Here is a 10,982-nt window from a genome sequence, read left to right on the forward strand (position 1 = left end):
GATCACGCTTGCTTAATCCGATCACGGTAAGCACTCGGCCTCTTGTTGAAGTTCTCAACAAAGGCGTTCCAGCTTGACAAAGTGCCTGCCATTCGGGCACTTTGCTGCGAGAAGAGGTCTTCTTGCTTTGAAACCATCGGAGCTCATGAAAGAGTCCGATGTAGTATCGCGCCTTTGATGCGTTTCCGCATCAAAGTGCAGCTCGGCAGCCACAGCGTCATCTTTGATGGCGCTGCATACGTACAGCGGCACCTCATTCGGAGGTACCGAGTTCCCAAACCGGTCCGCAATCTCGGACGCGGACGGCATCCACGGATCGCGCGCTGCAGGCGCAGCGCGCGGAGAGCCTTGAGCTTTAACATCACGCGCTGCAGCAGCAGCGCGCGGAGTACTGAGAGCCCCAGCCGAAGCGAGTGGGGTATCACTCTCAGTACGCGAACGCTTCGAACTCGAAGCGTCCGATTCGTCCCCTTCACGCGGGCGAACGTTCTTGGCGTGAGGGTCGAGCGATTCGCTCGACACTGAGTCTTTACGCTTTGAGGGCGAGTCTTCCTCGCCCTCCATGACTTCATCGTCGTCGTCGAAGTCGACGACGTCACCGTACTTCGCCTTCTGGCGTTCGAAGTAGTCGTCGATGGAGAGATGACTCCCCATCGACTTAGCGGACTTCTTCTGAGGCGCGCTCATCGTTGAATGAGCGCGGATTTCTTCTCCAAACGCGGAGAATTGACGAATGGTCAATTCCAAAGATTGACGTGCGGGGACCCCGCGCGTCTAACCTTAAGGGGGGATGGTGTAACGGTTACACGTACAAGTGGCTGCAAGCCACTTGTGAATTTAACAGATAGGTTATCTGTTAAACGTTTTGGATACTTCCTCACATTGGTGTAAGACACACCGATGGATACATTGAAGTGGACCACCACAGTGAGTGGTCCACACATACCCAAAAGATCCTATTGGTAGAAAGCAGCATCTTTCTACCAATCAGAGACATGCATATTAGCGGGGCTCTGACAGCCAGCCGCTGCCAACCCTTTCATAGATGATAAACAGTTTTTAGCAGATTTTAGAGGAAGATCAATTTACAAACAATACAGTTCTCATTTTACCTAATCTAAGTCACTTGGAATCCTTTTGTTACTTAACTTATATTTGTGTATTCAAATATAATTAACCTAAGTAATTACTAAGTACATACGCTTCCTCATACACGTTGCGCAACGTGTAAGCTAAAGTAGTGAGTCAAGTTAGACCCACTACACTGATTCACTGTGGATGGACCAACAGGGCCGGATCTGGATCCCCGATGACGCCATCAACCTCCAAGTGCGAGTATGCGTGGTGGGTCATTTTGGAATGCAGGCCATCGTGGCAGCAGGATGACGGTGAAGCAGATCAGTGATCGTTTTGTTTGGACCGGTATAAACAGCGACGTGGAATGTTTTGTTCAGCGTTGCCTGCACTTTGCCAGCACATCGAGTGGTCCACCCAAGCAGCGTTTGCTTGGGGAAGCGATGCATGCGGAGCTCCCGACCGAGCTTATACACTGGGATTTTCTCCACATGGGGGAGAGTGACACGGGTCAGACTTACGTCTTAGTGATTAAAAATGACGCATCAAAGTATGTGTGGCTAGTACCGTCCATTGCAGCAGATGCAGATACGACCTACAATGCCCTCCTCGACTGGTTTGCTTCCTTCGGTGTGTGTCGAACCTGGGTGAGCGACCAGTGTACACATTTTCGCAACAAAACAATTGAAGCCCTTCAACACGCTATAGGCTCGCACCACCATTTCACTAAAGCGAGGTGCCCGTGGGCCAACGGTGGAGGTGGTAATGCGGGAAATTCTGCGGTGCTGCAGAGCGCTCCTTTCCGAGTGGAGATTGCAGACCAAGGAGTGGCCGCGAGTCATTAAGATTGTCCAGATGGTGCTGAACCATACACCGTCGCCAGCTATGGGCGGCGTGGCGCCGGTGACGGCGATGACAGGCCTAAAAGCAATGAGCCCGGCTGATCATATCGAGGTTCCCGGACCTGTAAAGCAAGCCACCCTGGCAGAGGTGCAAACAGCACAGCGCGCACGTGTGGAGCGGCTTCAGCGAGCATTGGCCGACATGCACAAGCGCAGCAGCAAGGCGAATGCAGCTACGAGAGCTGCTGGCCGAAAGCATCACAACAAAAAGCAAAGCACTACTATGGCACAATTTGAGATCGGTGATTTCGTGCTGTACGCCGATGTGTGGCAGCACACACGGAGCAAATTGAGAGTGAAGTCGTGTGGACTCGCACAAGTGGTGAACACGGTGTCAAACTGGATGTTCGAGATCCAAAACCGGATAACGGAGCAGCGAAAGGAGGCACACGCTAGTCGGCTCAAATTCTACGCTGATGCGTCTCTAGACGTCTCGGAGGACCTTTTACTCCATGTGGCCCACAACAGCGAGGGTCACGTCGTTGAAACTTTGTTAAAGGCCCGCTACAATCAACAAGAAAAGCGCCACGAGATCAAGGTACACTGGCGCGGTCTCGACGCTATCGAGGATTCCTGGGAACAAGCCGATATTCTGCTACAAGATGTTCCCGTCGCTGTCAAAGTGCTTGCTCACCAGCACAAAACACAAGCGGCCGTGAAGGCGCTTTGCAAGGCGCTGAGCATCGACAACAACTAGTTCGTGTGCTGCAGCGGCTAAAGAATTGCCGCTCGGGAATGAAGAACTCTCTGGAGGGGGAAGTGTCGTAGCAGCAGCTACAAAGCGATGCTGTTGCGGGGATGTAAGTCCGACAACAACACCACTTCAGCGGTTAACAACGGACAAGCGGATAGGCAGTTAGCAACGGACAGCAGTCAGCAGCAGTAGTGGGAAACGGACAGAAACAGCAGCTAGTAGCAGCAGTTGGAAACAGCCTCAACGAGAGGCACTGCATAAGAGAGCACGGTGAGGCTCAATATATTCACTTCTACATTCCCTTCGGAAGCAACAACACGCGGCCACGGATGACTACAAGAGTGCTTTGCAGGGGGCATTTGGTGGAGACGCATACTTGCTACTGGGATTGTTCGAGCGTGACTGTGGTCAAATGGTTTCGTCGGTCGCCTTCCGCGCCTCCGGTGATTGTCAGCAACTCGTGGGTGAGCAAGAGCAAGACATTGGAATTTTTGTGGTTTCCACGCTCGAAGATAATCGCTCCATCACCACTCGGCTTTTCAATGATTCGAGCTGCACGCTTCCCCTTCTTCAGCCTGTTCAACTGACCAAGACCATCCAACTCCAAGACACTAACGTCATGCTCAACAACAGCGCATGCTCCGACGACAATTTAAAGTGGTAATACTTCAACTTGGACGGCGATTCTGGGAGTCTTACGTCTACGTTGTCGATCAATGCGATCATTTCTGACACCGGCGATGAATTTGCATCAACTGGTATCTCCGACAACGACAGTCACAACGGTACCAATACGACGGGTATTGTGGTAGGACTTCTGACCTTTCTGCTTATCTCGCTGGGGGTGGTTTAATATCGCCGGTCAAACCGCAAACCAGTAACTTGGACCTACTTCTTAGTACCAAAAGTCGAAGTGCGTTTGTAGAACTCACTTCACCCCTGAGCAACCAGCTCAGCGTATTATTGCACCAGGTCACACAAAAAACAACACCACCGAACGAAGAGGCTCGAGAACCGTTGGGTTTGTGGGATGATAGTGTCATCACTGCAGAACGCATTTACCGGCGCAAAGTAATGCTGCATCAGCTCCTCAGCCGCACTGCATTTGGAGACATTTATGTGGGTTCTTATCAAGCAACTCGAGTCGCGGTAAAACAACTTTCCCCCCAAGTCCGCGAAGACGCAAATCACGTCAATAGTTTCCAACTAACACCAAGTGGGCAGCAGCGACGAACCACCCTCGTATAGTGCACTTTATCGGAGTCGCTTGGGAGACTCCCGCAGATTTGTGCGTCGTCCTGGAGCTGATGGAAGGCGGCGACTTGCACACACTCCTCAAGACGTACAAATCGACGAAGCGTCCAGGTGGAATCGATCGAGACAAGACTTCCATTGCGATGCACGTGTGCCACGCGCTCACGTACTTTCACTCGTCGTCACCACCAACCGTTTTTGGAGACGTGACATCGCGTAATATACTGCTCAACGATGTGTTCGAAGCGAAACTGAAGAACTTTCGTCGTTCAAGACGCCGCGACAAAATGTTTCCTGGTGCTGAGATGTTGTATAGTGTGGCTCCTGAGGTGATGCTTGGCGCAAAGTGCTCCGAGAAAATTGATATATTTGCATTTGGTATTCTACTTGCGGAGCTCGACGCGCATAAACCTCCTAGTGTGCAGGTGGACTTCAGTGCGGATGTGCCCGAAACACTTGCAGAGCTTGGGCTAGCGTGTGTGTCACCGGACCCAAGCATGCGCCCATCAGCAACCGAGGTTATGACTACGCAGCAAGACTTACTCCGCGGCGGTTTGGACTAAATAGGGAGAAATCAAACATGTTTCATATGTAGAACGAGGCGATAGAACTAGATCTAGTAACTAGTCCACCACTAATCTCCAATTAGCCATGAGTTGGTCGATAAATGATACTGCTGGACTAATGGAATATTCCACATCAATCCAACTCCTGCGTGAGCACCAGCCGGAGATTGTACAGTGGTTCGGCTGCCGTTGGGCGCGGTCTCGGATCCACCGACACGCACGCCAAACCCAACTCCACGATGAACGATGGACTTGCATTCGAGAAATCGACGGTAAGCTCGCTTATAGTCACCTGCTGTAACAACACCGCGTCTGGCAATCGCTTTCCGCTCGAGTCCCGGTTCTTGTCCTTCGCCTGGGCGTACGGCAGTGTGTGCACGTCGAGCTCGGACAGCACCACTCCGAATGAGAAAATATCCGCTTTGTCGGTGTACCTCTCACCAAGCATCACTTCAGGTGCCATCCACAGCGACGTCCCGACTCCAGCGGTCATCATTTGGTCAGCCGCTCCCTCGAGATACCGAAATCCGTCAGCTTGGCTTCGAGAGCTCGTGTCAACAGAATGTTGCGGGACTTGAGGTCGCGGTGGATCACTGGAGTCGGCAGCGAGTGCAAATAGGTCAACGCGTGGCAGACGTGGAGCGCGATGGTGGCTTTCTGCCGGTTGATGCCCACAGGCCGGTTCGACTCGGCGTACTTGTTGAGGAGAGTTCGTAGATCACCACCATCCACGTACTCCAGTACGATGCACAAATCCGAGAGCGATTTCCACGCCACGCCGATCAAGCTGACTATGCGAGGGTGATCCATGGAAGCTGTCAGCTTCGCCTCCGCCAAGAAACCATTGACATGCTGGATCGAGTTGCGGGTTTCAGGTGACAGCATCTTCACAGCCACGCGCGTGCCCTCAAACATGCCATCGTAGACTTCTCCGTACGCTCAACGGCTGATGAGCTGCTTAATTTGCACGTCGCGACGGGGGATCTTTTTGGTCGTGATCACATCGTCGGTGCACAAGCCAGAATTGCCTGATACGTCTTCGTGGGGAGAGTTTGTATTGTTTCTTGCTGGGCGGATGGTAGGGTCTTCTTGATTCTGTAGTGGATGCCGAGATTTGACAGTCCTGGTTCCACCGCAGCTGAGTCAATATGTGACCCGCGTGTCTGTCTTTATTGACAAGAATGGGTTCACTACTCAACAGGCCGGACAGACTGTAAGTGTCTCATCCGGTATACTTCCTGCATATCTCAGAAATTGTATGCCCGACTGCACATTTATCTGGACAGAGTCCAACGGAGACGACGAGTTGGTTACCATCAGACTCCGATCTCACTCCTCAATCTTCTATCTATCGATCACTACACGCGGCATCAGTTCTCTGCGGGTTACCCGCATCGCCCTGTGTTGATTGAGTTTGAGGCCTTCAGACCCTGGCCCCACTACAATTACCTGTATTGCAAATACAGTATTCAGATTATTATTGTTGGTCTGCTCGCTACCGATTGCATTTTTTCCTGCTGACTGGCGCAAGTAGAAGGTAACCCCCTGTCCAATGAGGACGCAACCAACAGCGCCCCCAACTCCGCCTACGATGATACTGTAGCTTTCTCCAACCGCACTTCCGTTCCCATTGCACGTCCACCGTGCCCTTTCCGTTCTCCCAGCAGAGTTGACCGTCAACACCTAGGTCAGCGAGTAGGGGCCGACTGCCAGCAAGCGCGAGCCGTAGTAGTCAACCAGACAGCTACTGGCCCATCGACCAGACGCCCTCGAGATAGGGACGGCAAGGAGGGAGCGTTTTCGGCACTTGGGCTCCGGTATCCACAGGCTGCCCCCAGCAGGTCCAGTCCGGATATACAACATGCACATGGGAGGAAGAGGTCCGTCACCACGTGCCATTGCGGCTCGCTCGGGGCTCTTCCCACTCGGCCAAGGTGCTCCTCATCTCCAAGCGTTCCTCGTGCCCCCGTGGTCTCTCCCCACGGTCCCGCCACCCTATTCGACTAACATACGCTCCTTGTGCGCTGCCCGCCACTATCGCCTACCTCACTGTTACTCCGTGCGCTAGCCGACCTTCCCCGCGGTCGCAGTACCAGACGCTGGAACCCGTGCTCTTGCGGCGCAACTCTGTATTAGCTGAGACTAGTTACAAGTCTGTAACCAAATCGCAACTGAGGGTCGAGCTGCAGCCGCAGCTCGGTGACCCACTTAAACTACCCCCCGTCGACCTACCTACTCCTACCTACGGCGCCTTCCTACTCCTACGATCTGGACCTCCCCCCCCCCCCCCCGGGATCTCATCCCCGCTCTCGTCGCTTGGTGGCCGCTCGCTGCGGCCGTCGATGTCGACTCGCCTTCGTCGATACTCGCTCTCCGTCGCCGTCCACCGTTCACCTCTCCTCGCGACCTTCTGCCGTCGCCGTGCTTCAACCTGGACCTCCTTGTTGTGGCTCGAGCCGGCTGGCTCGCTCTTGTCACCGTCCGCCGCCCTTGCCACTCATGCGGTCACCGTCCGTGCCGCCGCTCGCCATGTTACTCGATCGTCAAGTCGATCACCGCTGGTGTCGACTCAGACTGCTCACGTTGGCCGCCATCACCCGAATGACGCGACTCCTGCCTACACGCCATCCCCGCCGATAAGATTGTCCGTGATCTTGCCTGCGTCGTCCAATGCTTCAAACTCTGCATGTGATAACCACCGCCGCTCCGTAGGTCCGCCCGGTGTGCTGCCGAACTCGACTTCGTGCTCCACTTCATAACGACCCGCACGGTTTCGTGATCGCCGTCGTGTTCGTTCGACGATATGGCCTGCTGTCTGTTCCTGGAGGAGGGCGGGCATTGGTTCTGGCCGCCTCGGCCTGCCCCGTCCTCGAAGCATCTCAGCCACGGCCCCAGTCGCGGCCGCCGCCGTCCCGCTCTCCGCTGGTGAATCACGAGTTTCGGGCGCTCGCCCGTGTCTTCCCTTGCTGCCGCTGGTGTCTTGCCTAACGTCGCTGACCCCCAGACCGCCACCACCGTCTCGAATCGCTCTCTCTCCAGCGTGGAGGGCGTCTGCACTGCAACGAACCCCACCAACACCGTCTGTACCCATTCCCTCGGCTGTTGCCGTCGCCGACTTGTCACGATGAGCCTGCCGCCGTGTCGCTCGAGCTTCCCGCTCAGCGTCTGCACCTCGACGTCGTTCTTTAGCTCGTTCTTGGTCGTCGCGCCTTGCATCTTCTACCGCCACCTTCCGCTTCCGCGATCGTCCGCGTTGTGTCGTTTGAGGTCGAGTGCTTGCTGCCGCCAGTCCTGCGGTAGTCTGCCCTGCTCCGGCTGCAGCTATTCCAGGCCGCTGATCAGTGGCTGTCCCGTAGCCTGCCGCTAACGCCCTCCGGTACCCTGAACCATGGGCGTCTGCACTCACGCCCGCCGTTTCACCTGCATGGCGCTCACCGGTTCCCAACGACGCTCGCCCTGATCCGCGCCCGCGATCTCCGTCTCCGCGCCGCTGCTCCTAGCCCCTGATGCCGCTTGTACCTGCGTCTGCCGGTGCCGGTGCTGCTGACTGCACCATCTCTGCCGTCTGATCCCTCCCTGTCAATGCCGTGGTGCTGGGACCAACGCCCGCGTCCTCGTCCTCGTCCGCGAGCTCAGCGATGATCCGCTCCGCCACCGCTTCCCAGGAGTGGCTCGGGCAATGACTCGAGACCAAGAAGCTGCTGTGCACCAGGAGGTTCTCGCCCGTGTCCACTCGCAGCACTTCCCAGTTGTCGTAGCCCGCGTCTTGTACCAACCTCGCCGGCCCGACCCATTGATGTGCGAGCTTGGTGATCCCTTTGCCACGCGGCGGTTTTAGGACCCAGACCAAGTCGCCGACGCTGAATACTGTCGTTCGCCTCACCCGCCGATTGTAGTACTTCTCTCTGCGCTGCTGATCTCGCTCGAGCGCCGCGCGTGCTGCCGCCAACGCCCGCTCGATGTTGTCGACAACCTCCTTGTCGTAGTCTGCAAAGGGCCCCATCTGTGTGACTTCGCTCGTCCTCAACAGCTCGTTCGGCGCCCGCAAGCGCCGCCCCATCATCAACTCGTTCGGACTGTAGCCCAACGCCGAGTGATTCGCACCATTATACGCATACGCAGCGCGTGGCAGCCACGTATCCCAGTCATCTTGCGCCTCTGACACGTAGATTGCGACCATGACCTTCCAGGTGCGGTGGAACCGCTCTACCAGGCCTAACAGACCAGGGCGGTAGGGGACCGGTGTCATCTGTTTGGCTTGCAGCGCGTCCACCAGCGCCTCCACCACCTTGCCATTGAGCTCCGGGGCCCCGTCCATCATGATCTCTCTCATCGGGCCGTGCACCAGCACCAACTTCTCCGCAATGAACTTTGCAATGTCCGTCGCCGTGTGGTGCGGAGTTGCCGCCACCACAGCGTGTCGGGTAGCGTAGTCGACAGCCGCCACCACGTACCGATTCCCATTTTCCGTCACGGGCAAGGGGCCTGCCACGTCCAGTGCCCATCTGTCGCCGGGACTGCCAACACCTTGGCTCCTCAGGGGCGGGATCACCTCCTTGGCCTTGGCCTTCCTCGACCCACAATCGCGGCAGGACTGCACCCACTTGCGCACGTCCGTGCTCATGTCCGGCCACCAATAACCCACTGCCGGCCTCGCGTACGTCTGCGGCGTACGGAGGTGGCACGCGTAGACAGAATCATGGCTCTCTCGCAACGCCTTCGCTCGCAACACCACGGGCAGCACTACTCGGTCGCCGCCGTCCTCTATCTGTATGCACACCAGCCCGTGCACCACCGTGATCGCCCGGGCCCCATGTCTGCCCTTCTTCAATAACTTCTGCACGGTCTTGTCGCGCGACTGCTCCGCGCGGATCTCTGCGTTTGTCAGCTTCCCTTCGCCTCCGGCCGCGGACTGCTCCTCGTCCGGCTCTTCTTCGTCTCCTACTGCCCTTCCTTCGCGACGAGCTACCACTGCATGCACCGGCCCCCTTGACAGCGCGTCTGCTACGACGTTGCTTGCGCCGGGCCTGTAGACTACTGCGAAGTCGTACTCCTGTAATTGTAGCGCCCATCTGTGCAACCTTCCCGTCAGTTCCTTCGATGTCATGAGCCACTTGAGGGCTGCATGATCCGTAAAAAGCTCGAACCTTCGCCCAAAAAGATAAGGACGAAACAACTTCACCGCCCAGATGACGGCTGCGCACTCCAAATCCGTGATGCTATACCTCAACACCACCTCGGAGTTGATCCTCGAGGCGTAGGCTACAGGCCGTTCGCCCTGCCCCTGATCCTGCGTGAGAGTCGCGCCCAGGCCGACCTTTGAAGCGTCCGTGACCAGTCGGAACGGCTTCGAGAAGTCGGGATAGGCCAGTAGCGGCCTCTCTGTCAACGCACTCTTCAAGTCCTAGAATGCTTCCTGTTGCGACTCTCCCCAGCTCCACTCGACACCTTTCCTCAGCAACCTTGTCATCGGTGCTGCTCTACTTGCAAACTCAAGCACGAAGCGCCTGTAATAGCCCGCCATGTGCACGAACCTCTTGACTTCGGTCGCGTCCTTGGGAACGGGGAACTCTCTGACGCTTTCCACGAGACCCTCCATTCGTCGCACGCCGTCCGCGTCGAGCTCGTGCCCGAGCTACTCTAGCCTCTCCGCCGCAAACGTGCACTTCCGCGCTTTCGACGACAGCCCCGCCTGGGCCAGCCGCTCCAGCACCGCCGCCAGTTATACTACATGCTTTGATACGCTGCCCTTGGTGAAGACGATGACGTCGTCGAGGTACACCAAGCAGCTCTGCCAGGTGAGGCCGCGCAATACCGCATCCATCATTCGCTGGAACGTCCCGGGTGCGTTCGCTAGCCCGAACGGCATCCGGACGAACCTGAACAACCCTTTCCTCGTGACGAAAGCCGTCTTGTCTCGATCCTTCCTCGCCATTGGCACCTGCCAGTACCCAGCGTGCAGGTCACGGCTAGTGAACCGCCTCGCGCCATGCAGGTTGTCGAGGGTGTCGTCTATCCTAGAGAGGGGGTAGACATCCCGCTTCGTAATTGCATGGAGTAGACGATAGTCAACGCAAAACCTCACCGAGCCGTCTTTCTTCTTGACCAACACCACGGGGAATCCCCACGCGCCACTCCCCTCTTCAATCACTCCGTCTTTCAGCATTGAGTCCACTTCGCCGTCGATGACGCGCTGCTCTTCATGCGCGTGCCTTCGTGGGCGCCCCTTGACCGGTGCCTCCGCCCCCGTGTGGATCTCATGTTCCACGCCCAATGTTGCCATGGGCGGGCAGCCTTCTCTCGGCTCCAACAGTGTCGGGTAACGACGCAACAGCGTCAGCAGTAGTTGCTTGTCCTCTTCTGCCACGCCACCTATATCCAGATCCTGCTCGTTGCTGAGCGGCTCCTCGCTCTGGCCCGGCTCGTCCAACCATCGCCGCACCGCACTCCTGGTGAGCATGCCGCTCACTTCCAGCACTTCCATGTCTTCGG

At 56.5% G+C, this 10,982-nt stretch overlaps 2 protein-coding genes across 2 annotated transcripts; one reads left to right on the top strand and one right to left on the bottom strand.

Moving 5' to 3' along the window:
- Positions 1-1,929: 1,929 nt before the first annotated feature.
- On the top strand, positions 1,930-2,673 carry IUM83_18179 (Chromodomain protein; the record flags this gene model as incomplete). Its single annotated transcript, XM_067943162.1, has 1 exon — positions 1,930-2,673. The coding sequence occupies one exon, from the start codon at positions 1,930-1,932 to the stop codon at positions 2,671-2,673; it is 744 nt and encodes a 247-aa protein (XP_067783774.1).
- Positions 2,674-4,982: 2,309 nt separating this feature from the next.
- IUM83_18180 (TKL protein kinase) lies at positions 4,983-5,405 on the bottom strand (the record flags this gene model as incomplete). The annotated part of the gene is made up of 1 exon (XM_067943163.1): positions 4,983-5,405. The coding sequence occupies one exon, from the start codon at positions 5,403-5,405 to the stop codon at positions 4,983-4,985; it is 423 nt and encodes a 140-aa protein (XP_067783740.1).
- Positions 5,406-10,982: the final 5,577 nt, after the last annotated feature.

This window comes from Phytophthora cinnamomi (assembly GCF_018691715.1).
Source record: "Phytophthora cinnamomi strain GKB4 chromosome Unknown Contig96, whole genome shotgun sequence".
In the NCBI taxonomy this organism is placed as follows: domain Eukaryota; phylum Oomycota; class Peronosporomycetes; order Peronosporales; family Peronosporaceae; genus Phytophthora; species Phytophthora cinnamomi.